Raw genomic sequence first — 17,100 nt, 5'->3', positions numbered from 1 at the left:
CAGAGGTTGACTAGGCTCCAGCTGCCAGGCTGCCTGGCATGGATGATGGGAGCTGGAGTCCCAGCAGGCGCCGGCGGCCACAGGTTCCCCCACTCCGGCCTGTCACAATGAACTACTTTCCCAGGATTCTTGTGGGGGGGGGGGAGTCGGGAATGGGAAAGGCCAGTGGAAAGGAGACGAGGCCTTTTTTGGGGAGAGAGTGAAGAGAGAGAGAGAATGGGGGGAGGACTCGGTTTCCCATGGCGCCCCGCGCCCCGGACCGGAAGCGGCTCCTCCTCGGGAGGCGCCTTAAAGCGGAAGCGTCGTGCCGGGGCGGGGCTGCAGTTCCTTTCGGGCCTCGCTTGACGCGCAGACGGAGTCGGAGCCGCCGCCTCGGAGAAGGAAGCAGCAGTTGACGCCGACGCCGCACCAGCAGCAGCAGCTCCGAGCGCGAAGAGCACCGCCGACGCCGCGCACACCTTCTCTCCCTCCTTCACCTTTCCCTTCGTCGCCTGCAGCACCATGGTAAGACCCGGCGCGGCCCCTCGCCTCCACCGCCCCCCCACCGCCCGCCCCACACACCGGGCCGCCATCTTGTCTCCCGGCCGCCATTTTGAGGGGGGCTCTCGGGGGCCCCTTTCCCCCCGCCCCACCTGGCTTTGGCGGCGAAGGTGCCTCTGTGGCTCGATGTAGCGCCCCCCCCCGCTTAGCTCCTCGCTGTCCTCCCCCCTCGCCGCATTCTGGCAGTCACATGGCCAGTCACATGGGGAGGAGCTATTTTCTGTAGTGGGAGGGGGAAGGGAAGCCCCTCATCCTCCCAATCTCCTCACCCTCCCCCCAGCACACCCGACCTATATATCACCCTTCTGACGGGGTATGATGCTGGATGGAATCTTCTTTTTTTCCTTTTACAACCCCCCCCCCCCCATTTTGTAGAGCTGGATGAGAGAGGGTAGAACCCAGGACCCCCATAAGTGTGGGGTGTGCAAATGCTTTCCGAACCTTCATTGCCCTTTCTTGCTTCTTAAATGACTTAATTTGAAAGACCTGCGCAAAGGGAACTCGCTGCCCTCTTCCTTTCCCGGACCTCTGTTCTTTCCCTGCCGCCTCCGTCCCTCCCGCTCTTCCTCTCTCCCTCCCTTTTCAACAGCAGCTTCTCTCTACGGAGATGCAGGTTGAAAGGGAAGAGGGATATATAGAGCAGCCTATTGTGTGTAAGTCCCGGCGCGGGGAGGGGGGAGTCAAGACTTTCACGTGGCTGTGGCATTGCAGCAGTTTTATCCCCCACCCCACTCAAAAGGCCTGGATAAAACTATTTGCTCCCTCTCCAAAGAGCAGGTTCTAAATGCTGGCTGAATGTGGCACCTCTCCTAAAATGTCTATCAAGTGACACTCTCAGGCTTGTGGTATATATCCTTCCTGCAGCGAAGAGCTGGCCTGCCAAGAGACTCCTTAATAGTGCTGGCGAGAAATTCCTGGGCTCTTGATACTCTCACCTTTTTCCTCCTCCCCTCCCCCTTGCCAAAATTGCTCTCTATTGCTGGTTGTAAAAACGCACCCCCTTTTTCACTACCCAAACTCTGAACTGGACAGGCTGCTTCCCTTGCCCGGGATTTGCACCCCTCCTAAGAGATCCCGTGTTTCTTCCCAGCTTCTGCTGGTGACAATAGATCTCTCTCTCTCTTAAGAAAAACCACAGTCCTGAGCACGCATCTCCTGAATGCTGCCACTTAACCTTCTCTCCTCTTCCCCCCTCCCCCCCCCATCCCCTGCGACACAAGTCTACTTCCTTTTCTGGTGCTGGAGGCAGGAGGCCAAGCACCTCCCTCCAGACTGGCGGCTTTGGGGCACCTGCTGTCTCTGCTCTTGCATTCTGTGCTTTTCCCACCCCAGAAAGCTAGTGCCAGATTCCCGGCATCTCTACTCCTGGCCTCTCCTGGGGGCAGGCATGGAACCTAGGAGATTTTTCTTTAAAAAAACACTCCCTAGTTGGTTTATTTCCAATTCTGGCTGTTAAATCGCCCGTATATGCCACTCCCAATCCTGCCTTCCATCATCATCCTAACCTTAACCTGAATCCATTTCCTTCTATCTCTTCATTTTAGTGATGGGAATTTCTGACTCTGTTTAAAAGGTCAATTGGATAGGCCCCTCTTTGTGTGTGTGTGTGTGTGTGTGTGTGTGTGTGTGTGAGAGTGAGAGAAAGAGAGAGAGAAGGCTGCTCCAAATTCACTGTCTAGTCATTTGAAGAAGTCCTTGTTTAAAAAAAAAAAGTTTTATGTGGCTTAACTTCAGATGACTCTGTGGGAGTCAGTTTCTTCACAGAACCTGCTCTGACCAGGATAGGGAAAGGCATCTAGGTTTAGACTCTGGAATCTTGTCCATAACTGCCTGGGCTCAGTAGCCGGCCAAAATTTGTGGTTGCCTTAAACCTTTTCCACTTCATTTCCTGTAGGGATGGGGAGTTTGAGGCTTATCTCCATTGCACATGTGCTTTGAAGTTGCCTCTGCAGCGCAAGCAAGATCAGGGAGAAAATCTCTGCTCCCCAGTTCTGAGCTCAGGAAGAGGGTGGGGGCTGGTCTGTGTCATGCTCTACTTCCGAAGCACTCAGAAGGTGGGGGGGAGCAGTGATGGCTCATGCTTTACAGAGTTTGAAAGGATTCTTATGGCAAGTGAGTTTGCGGATCCAATTTTGAGCCTTTGCTAATTTGCATGGGTAAATGTAAGTTCTTCTGGATCAGCCTGGATGTCATTCTGAATAGCTTAGTTTGTTAGATCATGGAACTGATAACGCCAAGGTTGCAGGGTTCAGGCACCGTATGGGACACCAGCATATTCCTGCATTGCAGAGGGTTAGACTATATGGTCCTCAGGGTCCCTTCCAAATCTGTGATTCTATGGATCAGACCAAAGGCCCAGTCAGCCCAGCATCCTGTTTTTCCACAGTTAAGCAGGCCATGAGGGCAACCTGGTGTTTCTCTCCAGTGACTGATATTCAGGCACAGTTGCACCTCTGAACATGGGCGGGTCCACATAGTCATCATGTGTGGGAAGCTAGTAATCTTGTCTAATCCCTTTCAAAGCCATCTGGGCTAGTGCACATCACCACATCAAGTGGCAGCGAATTCTGTAAATGAATTGTGCACCACACGAATAAGTATTTTCTTTATCCGTCCTGATTCTCCTGCCATCTGGTTCATTGGATAACCCAGAGATCCAGTACTGTGAAAGTGGGAGGGAGTGCATCTTATTCTCTCTCCCACATGTGGAGGCTTTGGTGTGGCTATTGGCTGACTCCTTTCCCTTCTCCCTCCCTCCCTCCCTGGGCAGGCATCTGGCGTAGCCGTCTCCGATGGAGTTATCAAGGTCTTCAATGACATGAAGGTGCGCAAAGCATCCACCCCAGAAGAGGTGAAGAAGCGCAAGAAAGCTGTGCTCTTCTGCTTGAGCGAAGATAAGAAGAACATCATCCTGGAAGAGGGGAAGGAGATCCTGGTGGGGGATGTGGGGGACACCATTGATGACCCCTACCTCTACTTCGTCAAGATGCTGCCGGACTGTGACTGCCGCTATGCCCTTTACGATGCCACCTATGAGACAAAGGAAAGCAAAAAGGAGGACCTTGTCTTCATCTTCTGGTGAGGACTCCCTCCTAAAAAACAAAACAAACTAAAGCCTACTCTGGAGCTACTGCCAGGCCACCCCATATCCCCTGCCCCCAGGCTCCCCCCCTTCCCGTACTCACGGAATCATGTTGAAGAGTAGTTCTTTTGGCCAGAAAAATGCTACCAAGCAAATGCAATCAGAGCAGAGGGTCTGGTGTGTTTGGAACCCTTTGTCGGAGGCTACTTCCCTGGCTACTTTTTCTGAGCTGGACACGGATTCTATCTGCTCCAGCCACCCCCCTCCCCCAGTCTAGCCTTGCTTCCAGATCTCATGAAAAGGCTTATTCAGGACCTGTCTTGCCACTCTTCTTCCCGGGTGTCAAACCAAGGGCTGTTGATGCCTTGGAAAGAGTTGACAGCAACCCGCTGGAGAAGATAGCAAGTGACTGAGCTTGGATGAGGGCTTTAGGATTTTCATGGCAGAACTCGAGGATTTCACTCCGGGCACCTTAGTTCTTTTCAGAGTTGACAATGGGGGCAGAGCTGCTTTGATGTGGCTTGCCTGGAAGTCCTAGGGATAGGGGTAGATTGCTGCCTCAGGCACCTTCAGTGCTTCCTGGCACAGTTGCCATGATAACGTGGGGTTAAAGTCCTTTTAGGGAAGCATCCCTCCACATGTATGCACCCGCCTCCCATATACCTGGGATGCGGAGAATAGAAATCTGTTGCCAAGCAGTTCAGTTTGTGCCAATATCAAATTGTGGCACGGCAACAGCACAACCATTTTAAACACCCTGTATATCTCAGGTAAGGGGGGCGGTATACACAACTCAGGAATGAGAGGCAATTGTTGCCCTACACAGTGTGTAAGGAAATTTGGGCTGTCCTGTTGTAGTCTTCAATTTAAAAGGCTGTAGGTCATGGAATCTGTAGCACAGAACTGGGGAAACCTGGGCCCTCGTGACGTTCCTGGGCTCAACTCACCATTGGCCATGCTGGCTGAGACTGAAGGCAGTCCAACAACATCTGGAGGACCACAAGTTCCCCCACCCTCTGTTCCAGCAGGTGAGGGGGGAAATGTCTTTGTCCCAGGATTCCGTTTGAGGAAGTGACTCCATTAGGCATATGGATGACGTGGCAGCTGCTATACCCTTAGGCATCTTCCCTCCTCTATCCTTGTCCGCTCCTTGAGCTGTTTTCACCCTGTTCAGACTAAGAAGGGAGGATATATATTTGTTATTCCCATGGGAATTGGGGCTGGTCACGCTCCTGATGTTGAGGTTGCTGTTTTGTCTCCCCACAGGGCGCCTGAGTGTGCCCCCCTGAAGAGCAAGATGATCTATGCCAGTTCTAAGGATGCCATCAAGAAAAAATTAACAGGTGAGAACTGGTGCGATTGCCTGTTTCACAGCAGGGGGATAGGAGTTGGGGACTGGTCTGCTGGGGGAAGGGCTGTAGCTCAGCAGTGGAGCACAGGCCTTTTACGCAGATGGCCCCGCGCTGGAGGGGAGCTGTGTCTGAAATACTGGAGAGCTGCCAGTCAGTGCCACTGTAATTACTGTCTGTGTAGTGATTATCGTATATACTTGTGTATAAGCTGACTTTTTCAGAACATTTTTTATGCTGAAAAAGCCCCCCTCGGCTTACACTTGAGTGAGGGTCCCCTTTGCTGCTGTTGGCGGCGGAGGAACAAGCAGCCCGAAAGCAGCCCTTTTGGGCTGCTTGTTCTTCCTCCGCCGCTGCTACCATTGGCCTTGAAGTAGGCAGGGGGACGGGAGGGGCTGGGGGGGAGAGAGAAGCCCCCTCTGCCATATGCACGCAGGCACACACACACGCACTCCGGCCCACCAGGGGGTTTGTGGTGTGGTGAACCGGCTTGTACTCGAGTCAATAAGTTTTCCCAGTTTTTTGTGGCAGAATTAGGTGCCTCGGCTTATATTCGGGTCAGCTTATACTCGAGTATATATGGTAATTTTGTAAGACGCTTTTCTCTTGTGATTGCCTCTCTGCAACCATCTTGGAGGGGCAGAAACTGACCTTTTGAGAATCAAATTGACACTGGCCTCTGCTTTCCTGTGCCATGGTCCCATCTGCAATAAGGCTCCCCCCTCTCCCAAAATGGAAAGAAGGCCTTCAATTGATCAGAAGTGGCAAATGGTAGGGACCAAAGTTTAAGGCTTGGTAGTGCTGTGCTCAGAGGCTCATAGAGCAGGGATGGCCAGGCTATGGCCCTCACACTATGTTGCTGGACTGCTATTAGCCCCAGCCAGCATAGGCAGGTATGCTGGGAGTTGTCCAGGAACAGGTACCACCCTTCATTTAGAGGTTTGAGCCTCCCCAGCAATGTTTCAGTTATATCATTGTGGGTTGAATCCAGAATTAAGTTGGCAATGTTGAAATCAATGGGACAGATTTAGACATTGATTCAGCGCTATGCATCTTTGAAATGCCCTTAAAATGGCTGTTAACAATGTAGTGGTGAAATATTAATTTAATAGTAATTTATTATTTATACCCCGCCCATCTGGCTGGGTTTCCCCAGCCACTCTGAGCGACTCCCAACCAAATATTAAAAACATGATACAGCAGTAAACATTAAAAACTTCCCCAACCAGGGCTGCCTTTGCTTCCTGAATAAACAGTTGATTGGGCGCTGAAACCCTACTTTTGGTCCCTTCTATGTTGCCTTCTCATTCACCTTCACTCATTGGCTGAAAACAGCATGCTAATTCCCACAACTGTCTCCCAACTTTGTACCGGCCCACACTTCTCTCCACCTGAAATTGACTTGACCGTTCTCCCCAATCTGACCCCCTCCCTGCATCTGAATAGCAGCTAAGCAGGCTGAATGACTTTTCAGATGCTACAAATGGAGCGTTGAGACAAAGAAGTCCATCTCTTCATAAGTTTCTTGGGCAGCCTTCACTAGCCTGACGTCCCACAGATGTTTCAGGATTGCAGCTCTCACCAGCCCCAGCTTGCCGGGGACTGTAGTCCACGATCTTCTGGAGGGTACCATTGGTGGAGGCTGTTCTTGAGAGCTTTTTCCAGCTGCCACCTGACAGTGACTTTGGCTGTGCAAATCGCCAGTGCAATTTGTGCCTGCTACAAATTGCAGAGGTGGTGGGTTGTTCAGACTGGGGAGCTGTGGTGGTGGACCAAATACAGAGATTGGGATTAAAGGGGTGGATAACAGGTGTGGGGGAGGCATTGTTGTTCTTCAGCTTTTGTTCTATCTCTAGTAGCTGCTAGTGGGGAAGGGGTGCTGTTTGATCTGGGGATCGGCCTGTTGAATTGGCTGGGCAGGAATACATGATGGAGGTCTGCAAGAGCCACTCATGTCCCCACCTCTTTCCTTGCAGGGATCAAGCACGAGTTGCAAGCAAACTGCTACGAGGAAGTCAAGGATCGCTGCACCCTTGCGGAGAAATTGGGCGGCAGTGCCGTCATCAGCTTGGAGGGCAAGCCCTTGTGAGCCACCCCCTCCCCCGTTGTGCCAGCGTCTTCGGAGCTTCCATATTATTGGCCCTGTGCTATCATTTTTTGGGGGTTCGGTGGGTGGGACGTGGGGTGGGTTCTCCGTTTTAGTTAGGTTCCGGTTTTCTGCCTTCTCACCTTTTTACCCCCTCTGGTGCTCCCTTCTCATGAAAGCAGCTGCAGCCCAACCTTGCGGCTGCTGTTAAAACTTGCCAAACCAGCTACAACTCCTTCTCCCTCTTCCCCGGCCCCCCAAACCATCCTCTATCCTTCCTCCCCCTCTCCAAGCCTAGACTCTTAAGGTGGCATTCCTTGAGGCCCCACTTCTTGGCTGCTTCCTTCACCCCATGGGACCATTGGTTTCCTCCATTCCAGCTTTGGGACCACTCTCAAGCAGGATTCCACTCCTGGCCAAGGCTTGAAAATGGTGTGGGAGGGAGGGCAAAAGGAAGGGGGCACCTAAAGGCAGGGGTCTCCATGGCCCCTCATTCCAAAATTAGTCCATCATTCCCAGTGTGTAAATTTTTTTTCTTTTTTTGGTCTCTGTATGTGTGTTTTTGGAAAACAAATGTGGAATGGCAGCTGTGTTCCCGGCCCCCCCTCCCAGTGACCCACAACCCCTCCCTCTTTACCGCCATAGTGGCTTTGTGCTTGTCCGTAGTACTGTGTATAAATGAGATATTGTGGAGAAAGTTGCACCCATCTCAATGTTGGGGGTGGAATTAACAAAATATGGAAGCAGCACCAATGATCTTCAATAAAAAAATTAAATAATGCTACCTCTTGGGTGTGTCTGTCTCTCCCCCCTTTTCTTTCTCACTCAACCTGAGCCTTGGGGGTTAAGCACAGGGCTGTGTGTACTTGGTGTTAAAACTTTCCTAATTCTCTGCCAAGAAAAGCAACCCATTCAACCTGTGAGTTGCGCCAGGTCACTAAATCTGCTTGTTGTTCTGACAAAATTCTACCTCTGCCCAGAGGTCAGACAGAATCCCCCCTCCCTTTCCTCCATCGGTACTAGAAACCTTCATCCACCTGTTTGCTTCCAGCATTAACCAGGTGATGCCCACATGATTTCCACCCCATCTCTCTAGCCACAAGAGCTAGAAACTTGGGTTTCATTTTAAATAAAACCTGATCATGAATCTAGAACAAACACTTAAAGGTTCTGTCTCATCTAAGACTCCTAAAGCAGAAGGGATGGAACATCGCCTTTCCCTCCAAAGTCTCTCCTGAGGAAATGGAGAAAATTTAATGGAGGAAATGTTCGCCTCTCCTTGTGACTTGCTCACTGCTGGCTTAAAAAGTTAATAGCTTACCAAGCACTGCTGGGGAAACTTTCAGTAGTTAAACCTCCTCTTTGTAACCTTCAAAATATGCTCTTTCACGTTTCACAGAACTTCTTGCCTGCTGGAAGTGTGTGTGTGTACATACATATATCACAAGCTGAATACAAAACAGGCACTTCCTCATTTATAACACAGGCCTATCATAGAAGGCTTTTAAAATAGTCTGGTGCTTGGACTTTGGTCCGTCCATAGGGTGTGGTGAAAGCACACTGGACGAGCTTTGTGCTTTTCTTTTGCTGCGTTAAGTCTGATGCAGAAATGGTAACATCAGGAAGGTGCTATTGACACTTCACGGAGGAAAGTGAATTATATAGGCCCCAAACCCAAGTTACGAGAAGGGATTTTGCCCAAACTTGGGGAAGAACTTGCAGAGGGTATTACGTAGTTATTTGTGGGGAGGGGGAATTGCATCGCTAGATGGGCTGTTTGCTTACAGTGTTTTTAAGCAGAGTCTGCATATTCACCTGCTACAGACACTAGGAGCAGATCGCCTCCCTTGTCAAAAAGTTGTGCTCCATGACCTTTTGGATCCCTTTCAACTCCTGGGGGTAATCAGATTTGTAAGAAGCGGATTGCCTAAAATTGTGACTTGGCCCCAGGCTGAAGTTTTTTGTTCTTTTTGATTGGTAGAGCATGAGACTTAGGGTCATGGGTTCGAGTCCTTTGTTGGGCAAAAGATTCTTGCATTACGGGGGGTTGGACTAGATGATGCTTGTAGTCACTTCCAACTCTATATAAATTCCATTGCTGGCTCTTGAAGGCAGCCTCTCCTAACCTGATACCTTCCAGATGTTTTGGACTACAACTCCCATCAGCCCCTGCCTGTGGGGCTAGTGCAGTATGCACTTGAGAGCACCAATCCCACTAAGGCAGGATTCTGTGCCCACCTAAGCCCTTTGCACATTGTAGTAATTGAGACTCCTGGAAGAGCTGCCTCCAGCCCCTGCCTACAGTGCGGGCTCAGCTGCCTAGCTGCCTGCTTAGATCTCTCCTTGGGGTGTGGCTGGCCCGGTTACCTGCTGTCGGCCAAGGCAGACCAAAGTCCTGGGTGGGGTTCGCAGCTTTCACTGCCATCTCCTGTGCCTCCAGCATCCCTGAAGCTGAGTCATACTGGCACTGCTCAGTCTCTCCTTCCCAACTGGGCGTCAGCCAAAAGAGGTTTGGGGCTCGGTTCAGAAAGGCAGCGCAACACCCAAGCTTCGTGGGGGAACGGGTGCTAGATTCTCCTTCGCCTCATGCTCAAATGCTGGGGAAAGACTTTAACTCTAGTAGAGCACCCCTTGGCCTACACCATGGGTAGGCAAACCAAGCCCCGGGGGCTGGATCCGGCCCAATCGCCTTCTAAATCCGGGCCGCAGGCGGTCCGGGAACCGGCGTAGAATGTGCCCTTTTATTTAAAATGCATCTCTGGGTTATTTGTGAGGCATAGGAATTTGTTTTATTCCCCCCCCCCAAAAAAAAATATAGTCTGGCCCCCCACAAGGTCTGAGGGGCGGTGGACTGGCCCTCTGCTGAAAAAGTTTGCTGACCCATGGCCTACACAAAGCTCCAGGTTCGATTCCTGGCATTTACAAGTAGGGGTGGGCATCGTCCCCGTGAACCCCTGCGGAACGGCTGCTGGACCACTGAGTTGGAGGAACCAGTGGTCCAGTTCTGTAACTGCTTCCTGGCGTTCCATAGGAATCCTGTCCTTCATCTCCAACAGCAGGCCCATGAGGAATGTGGCTGGTCTGAAAGTGTGTTGGGCCCAAGGCTGTCCGGAGCCATCTTAGCCCGGCACTCAGCGTCACACCTCCGTGGCGCAATGATTATTAGAGGCTGGATGTAATGGCCTTTCCACCCTTTTATTAGCTGGGGATGTGGCTTGTGTCACTTCCTTCAAAAGCCTGTGGAGCTTCTCTGAGGGAGGCCCTGGTCGCCAGGCCCAGAGTCCCACCTTGATGGCACCACCTCTCGACCGTGGTTTCTGTTACTTTCATTTTAAAGCAAATTTCACGGCGAGGCTGTTTTCTACCTCTCTGGCACTGAAGCCTGGGAGTTTGCCTGCCTCTTGCACGCTTCCCAGAGACATTTTGTTGGCCACTGTGAGAGGATGCCGGATCTTTGGCCTAATCTGGCAGCACTGGTTTCTAAGTGCTTGCAATTTGTACAATGTTTAAGGACAGAAATGACCGGGGATGGTGGTGGTGGTATTTTGTTGCTTTTATAGCTGCTGGTAACTGGGATTATTCATAATTTGTGAGAGTGTGTTAAATATCTGCCATCAAGTGTTCATTTTTTAGACCAGGGGTGGTGAAGCCTTCCCATCAGCCTCCCTGCTGACATGGTCAATGGATAGGGATGATGGGAGTTGTAGTTCATTAACATCTGGAGGGCTACTGGTTCCCCATTCCTGGTTTTAGGTGTCTGTCAGCGTTTGCTCTCAGTGGACAGGAGATAGCTTGCACATGCTCAGAGGCACTGCTGTTAGCTTCACATTTTCAAATCTGTCCTTTTAAAGTTCAGAATCTTTTTAAGAGCAAGTTCTTTTTAAGAGCAAGTTGCTATTGATGGCTGTACATTGCTCAACTGAGACTAGTTTCCTGAGCGCATTTTGAAAGACCAATTCCCCCCCTCTCCTATCCCTTTGCCCTAAAGCGAACTTGTGGTTAAGGAGTCTCAACTCTTGGTCTCTATTCTTGATGACGCATATCCTTTTTTTCTCTTGCTGAGTGGTAGAGGCGGAGCTTAACTTCTAAATGAGTCACACAAAGACCCAGGCTTTTTGCGGGTGGGGCAGGGAGGATGACCCAGTTTTCTTTTTAAAAGTGTCTCTGAGCTTGCACAAAGTTCCTTCAGCACCAAATAAGTCCCTTGGTGGGACAAGGTGTATGGCATAGGTGCCCCACCCCAATCTGCCATCAGACTTCTTTCCTGTTTGATTATTCTTCCTGTATTTTAATCATATGTCTCTTCCTGTGTAATTTCAGAACTGGAAGTGGCAGTGTTTTATTTGATTCCCCCCCCCCCAACACCCCTTTTTCGTGGTTGTATGACTTGAGGGAAAAGAAGTGCTTCTGTGTAATACAAAATATATACAGTATATTTTATTTATGCATGTGTATATTGGATGTTTAGATGAAAATCAGAAAGGAATTGCTTTCTCTTTGATTCCCAATCACTACTGGTAACAGTCCGTTGGCACTAAAACAAAATCCATTGCATGCTTATTTGAGAGTAAACCCATCAAACCCAGGAGAGCGTATTTCTGGGTAGGCCTGGCCATTCTAATCTGAGATAGCTAGCTCTGGTGAGAATGGTTTAGTTGGTTTAAATCCAAAACACTTTCATCTCTGCCTCTACCCATGGCTAGCATGTGGCCCCTAACAGATTATCCCAGAGGGAATGCAGCCCTTGATATATATATTTTAAGCAATTTTTAATTTTTTTTGTTGATTGTCTGTCCCTGGGTGGGGCTTTAAGCTAAGAGGCTGTGACTAAGAAGAAGGTCTGAGAGTAGGAGAACCTTGTAATTTTGGAAAATAACTCATCAGTGCCCTTGTTTGTGTCAGGCGCATATATATGGATAAAACACAGGGCAAAGCATTTCTCCCACAGAAATGTGCATGTTCTGATTAAGCTCCTCCCCTTGCCCTCCAATTATAATTGTCATGGTAACTTAATTAGAAATTGGAAGAATTTGTTGCTCTTGAGAATGACAGGCAGGGGAAATGAGCTCGTGCAACAGTCAAAAAGTGGGCTCTGCTGTCCTCTGCAGGCCAAGCATGGTTATTGCATGACTTTTCAAAACAGCTGAATTAATTTTTTAATTTTTTGTCATTGGCATCCATCTGTCTCAAGAGACAATGGAGCGCACCTCTGGAGGTGAAGTCAAATCGCTGCATTAGCAGTGCCAATGTGACCTGCCTAGTCTGCCGAGGACAAAATCGGGAAGTTTGTAGATAATCCAGGCTAGGGCCTGGAAACCAGACATCTTTCTTTCTGTTTGTTTTTTTGCAAGTTTTATTATTATGCACAGTTATCCCCCCCCCAAAAAAAAACCCCACAGGGTGGGTGGTAGGAAGAAGAGAGATTAATTCTGCAGTTCATTTGTTTTTTAATTAAGTGGATAAATTTACAGCACATTTTTGCAATGCACTTAAACTTTGTGATAAGGTGATTTCTGCTGCAGCAGAGAAACCTGGTCTAGCTGCAGGTTCTTCATTTACAAAAGGAATAACAATATTCCCTGCTGCATTTAAGCCTATCTGCCTTGGCAAAGCCTCTGGGTAACTGTATCTGGTGATGAGTCACTTTTTCCCATCAGAGCAAGGTTCCACCCTGTGTTGATTCTGCAAATCAGGGCTGGGGAACATTTTGCAGCCTGGGGACTGAATTCCCTTCTGGGCAATTTTTTTTGGGGTGTGTGTGTGTCACATGTTAGTGATGGGTGGGGAGAGAGGGAGAATCAGGTGGAGATACACATGCCACCCTTGTACAGGAGGCTAGTTTCCACACACACACACACACACACCAGTGCCTGTCTGCCCCCCAGCCAGGTGAGCAAGAGGCATTAGCAGAATTCCAGGACATATTCCATCCAGGCAAAAACACTCAAGGAAGATGCAGAGCAGGGCCAGTGTGGGGTGTGGCTTGGGAAGTGAGGCTGAGGCCCTCTTCTCCACTCCTGGTTTCTCTGGCTGAGTTGTTCATGCCTTTGTTCCAGGCTGTATTTTTTTCCCAGGGGTTCCAGTGTCACATATATTTTTTTTAAAATCAAGCTTTACAGGCGCACTCTTCTCCCCTATGGAAAATAAACTGCTTCTTTAAAGTCCCAGTTTACCATTACAAACAAAACAGAAGTGGAATCTCTTGTCTGTATATAAAGTCTGATTACTCTTGCAGCTTCCTGCATTCCCTTCTTCCCAGGACAGAAAATGGAAGTTATTCCTGACAGAAGAAACCTCCTCAAACTGGAGAAATGAGATACTGGGGTCTTGAAATATTTCTGCCTCCTTGCATACACTTTTACAGTGGTGCAGTAGAGAGGGGAGAACACTGGTAAGCAAAGCTCTAGGAATCCCCACCACTCTGAACAGAAGTGTTGACATCATCTGCCAGAGCGCCATAGTAACCGGTGGCCCCTCCCAGCTCTGGCAATTGAATGAGGTGATGATAAGGCTTTCAAGTTTGTTTTATAACAGCGGGGATGAGGAACCTTTCGCCCTCCAGATGTTGCTGGACTACAAATCCCATCATCCCTCATGATTGGCCACGTTAACTGGGACTGATGAGATTTGAAGTCTTAACTGCAACATCCAGAGGGCCAGAGTTTCTCTCTCTTGGGCATAACTTCCTCCTTCTGCTATAACTGAATAAAATTTATCCGTCTTATCCTAAAGTTATCTTGGCTTTGTTTACCTTCCCTGAACCTAAAGTTTGCGTATAACATTAAACTGTGGTTTGGCATTGTGTGAATCTAGCCCAACAGTTTAAGTATGGCTTTATTTGACGGTGATCAAAAGGCACTCATTAACTAAGCTTTGTAGTTTGCTTAGAAACCTCGGTTCATGTTAACCATAGTTTAGTGGTACATGCAAACCCTTAACTATGGTTAAGATGCTGCCACTGCCCCACCCCTCCAATAAAAACAGTTCTGAATACTCAGCTGTTCCCGCTGGTGCTTTTAAGTGTTCTGTGCTGTAATCAAGGCTTAAGTGAACATCTTCTGCAAGATGCCTCAGCGTTAACTGTGGCCAGTGACTTGTCCATTAAAGCAAATTCATTGCATTTCTAATTAAAAGCCTAAAGGTTTACATTTTAGGTGGCTGAAGATCTTTTAGCAGATTTCCGTTTGTTGTACATGTTGAAACCCAGGCATTCGGCAGCAAGCACTGCTGAGATCTGCATAGTCCTGCTGAGTTTAATAAGCTGAGCATTGTGGTACTGCTACTTTTAATGGATGGAGTGGGAAAATGGAGCAGCATAGCTGCCAGCACTTATGGACCCTCCGTGGGCTATGGCGGCCATCATGGTGAGCTCCTGCACCACAGACTTGAGCACCATGCCATTGTGTGCTTCGGATGGGGAATTTCTGTGTTCTGTTCTCATATAGGACAAATCTCCAAGTTCCAATTGCTGAGAACGAATATTGGGGACAGCCACCTCTGAAGCCAAACTGGTGTTTGGTGTTTAGGATGCACTCCAAGCTAGACGTAAGAACGTACGAAGAAGAGCCCCACAGCTGGATCAGGCCAAAAGTCTGGGGAAATGAGCTCCAGTTCCCATTTAGCAGAAGTCAGCCCTGGGTCATTTGGCTCTTTAATTAGTTATCTTTTCCCTCCTAGAAAAACGACACTTTCTTTTAAAGTTTAAAGAACAAATAACTTCTAGTGCATGCACTTGCAGATTAAAATATACAAAAAAGGCAGGTGATGCTTAAGTTGCTTATATGCTCCCCTGAGTTTACAAAAAAAGTTTGAATTTGTTTAAAATCATTTAAGGTTTATGATTTCTCTATTTCCTTCTGAGGAAACTGAATAGTTCAGTGAAATGAAGTTTGTAGCTGGCATCCCGTTAAGGCTTTGTTAAACTTTTTGATTTTTGTTATTTAGTTTAATTCTATAAGATAATATTTCTAGTCGATTACTTCTCGTTTCAGGGATTTTCACGGTATTTCATTTGTTTTGTGTAATTTCTCGGTTCCGTGACTGTCTTTTTTCTACAAGTTGCTAATACGTCTTACATAGATTAAGCCAGTGTTTCCCAAACTTGGGTCTCCAGCTGCTTTTGGACTACAATCCCCAACCACTGATCCTGATAGCAAGGGATAATGGGAGTTGTAGTCCAAAGACAGCTGGAGACCCAAGTTTGGGAAACACTGGATTAAACTGTTACAGACTAACTGAGGTAGACAGCCGCACAACATAACATACCTGCTGGTCTGTTAAAACTGTGATAACGGTATCAACTGAAAATAACCGTCACAGAGGTATATGGCATCATAGAGTTCTATAGCTCTTGCAATTAGCGCTTTACATATGCAATTTGGAGATGCTAACATCCCGTAAAGTCCACCCGGTCTCATGTCCTGTTCTCACCGTGGCCAGCCAGATGTCTCATGCAGGACCACAGCACTCTGCCCACCTGTGATTCTCAGGAATTAGTATTCAAAGGCATCCTGCCTTCAACAGTGAAGGTGGAACATATGAAATATGAAACACCCCCATCTGCATTGGCATTCCTCCTCATCGGGGTTTAGTGGTGTAGTGAGGCCACGGAAAGGCCCCGCCACTGCCACCTACTGGCAACTCTGCAATTCTGTTTCCATTGCAGCCTTCCACGGAGCCTCATATTTTTCACAAACTGCCATCAACCCTCCAACACCAAACCCCAGAGAGTCTTATAGGGGAGTGCGACTCCTTCAGACAAATTTGCAACCCCCAAATCATGAAGCCTGTGTATGAGAGGTCCTCTGCCCTTCCGCGGACTGCAAACAGCCCCAGAGAACAAGGTTAACTATTTCCACCACCCCACAAACATCACCACCCTCCCAGCGGTGGTGGATTTGTACTATAACATTTCAGCAGCTCCCTGTGCGACACCAAAATCCAGTGCCTCCTCATTCCTTCTGTTGTCCATCATTGTTCTGGCACCCCTTTGGCGCTCTCTCAGTTTGGCGGGTGAACCTGTCATGCTCCCTTAAATGCCCTCTGCTCCCAGACCACGACCTTTCCGTTTAAAAAGTCAAAAAATTATGGGCAAAAGCAGAATGCCATCCACAGACCAGAGTCCGTTTAAACCAGCTTTTAACTTTCCAGAGTCGTAGCCCTCTGCTCCAGAGTCTCCCTGACCATTTGATTAGCCATGCCATTCCCTCGAATGCTCACCCCAGCTGGAACCCAGCAAAACCAAACCAAAAGACTTGCTGCTTCAAATTCACCAGCCGGCGTTCAAGTCTACTGAAGACCCACCTGCTTGCTTACCTGCGTCTCTTGCTATTAATCGCTGCCCTCTTTTAATGGGGTTGTTTCATTCCATATCTTAATTGTGGATGATTATAATTTAACGCTTTAATGGGATGAATTTTAATTGTGCATTTTTTTCATAAGTGGCGGGGGTGTATGCTTCAATCCCTTTTACATACTTGCAAACTGCTTAGCATTTTATTTGTAATCTACTTAGCAATCTTGGCATTAAGTGGCATATTGAGTAATTGATAATAGATTAATATTTATTAATTTCTATGCTCCCTGTGCACTTAGCTTGAGTATTTAACTCTTATTTATTTAGATTGATTGATTAAGAACAAACCCCAAAGGAAGAGTTGTATTTTGCACCCTCTGCCTCAAGGTGGTGCCGTATTCATTGCCCCAGATCTTGAAAAAATATATGTAAAGAGCAAGAGAGGATTTATATCTCTGAAAATTAGAATCATAGAATCATAGAACTGTAGAGTTGGAAGGGACCCTGGGGATCATCTAGTCCAACCCCTTGCAATGCAGAAATATGCAGCTGGTTCATACAGGGATTGAACCTGCAACGTTGGTGTTATCAGCACCATGGTCTAACCAACTGAGCTATCCAGGCCTGAGCTATTTGTCACGGCCTTTCTATTACTGTATACAGTTCTTTCTACTGAGTTGTCTCCAACTAAGCCCTGCTCAGAGGAGGCCCAGGGAAATTAATACCCACAGCTAACTTTAAGTTCATT

The 17,100-nt window shown here is 48.3% G+C and overlaps 1 protein-coding gene and 1 long non-coding RNA gene across 3 annotated transcripts; one reads left to right on the top strand and one right to left on the bottom strand.

Moving 5' to 3' along the window:
- The first annotated feature begins 315 nt into the window (after window positions 1–315).
- Window positions 316–7,841, top strand: CFL1 (cofilin 1). 2 transcript variants are annotated; one of them, XM_081174353.1, is made up of 4 exons: window positions 316–504; window positions 3,311–3,618; window positions 4,889–5,009; window positions 5,062–5,121. In XM_081174353.1, the coding sequence occupies exons 1-4, from the start codon at window positions 502–504 to the stop codon at window positions 5,104–5,106; spliced, it is 477 nt and encodes a 158-aa protein (XP_081030479.1). In that variant the 5' UTR covers window positions 316–501; the 3' UTR covers window positions 5,107–5,121. The 2 variants fall into 2 exon arrangements, with proteins under 2 accessions (XP_081030479.1, XP_081030478.1); XM_081174352.1 differs by lacking the exon at window positions 5,062–5,121 and adding an exon at window positions 6,948–7,841 and having other exon boundaries at window positions 319–504; window positions 4,889–4,965.
- LOC308575602 lies at window positions 7,608–14,985 on the bottom strand. Its single transcript, XR_014002878.1, has 2 exons — window positions 8,675–14,985; window positions 7,608–8,638 (listed from the first exon to the last, which is right to left on the bottom strand). It is a non-coding gene; the product is annotated as an uncharacterized lncRNA (long non-coding RNA).
- Between the last annotated feature and the right edge of the window lie 2,115 nt (window positions 14,986–17,100).

This window comes from Podarcis bocagei (genome assembly GCF_964188305.1).
Source record: "Podarcis bocagei genome assembly, chromosome: 16".
NCBI classification, from domain to species: Eukaryota; Metazoa; Chordata; class Lepidosauria; order Squamata; family Lacertidae; genus Podarcis; species Podarcis bocagei.
This window is presented reverse-complemented; position numbering and strand designations above follow the sequence as displayed.

Bases quoted from the DNA above. Each gene is read 5' to 3' on its own strand.
- CFL1 (XM_081174352.1), top strand. The intron at 3,619-4,888 runs GTGAGGACTCCC...GTCTCCCCACAG, and splicing joins GACCTTGTCTTCATCTTCTG to GGCGCCTGAGTGTGCCCCCC. The intron at 4,966-6,947 runs GTGAGAACTGGT...CTTTCCTTGCAG, and splicing joins CATCAAGAAAAAATTAACAG to GGATCAAGCACGAGTTGCAA.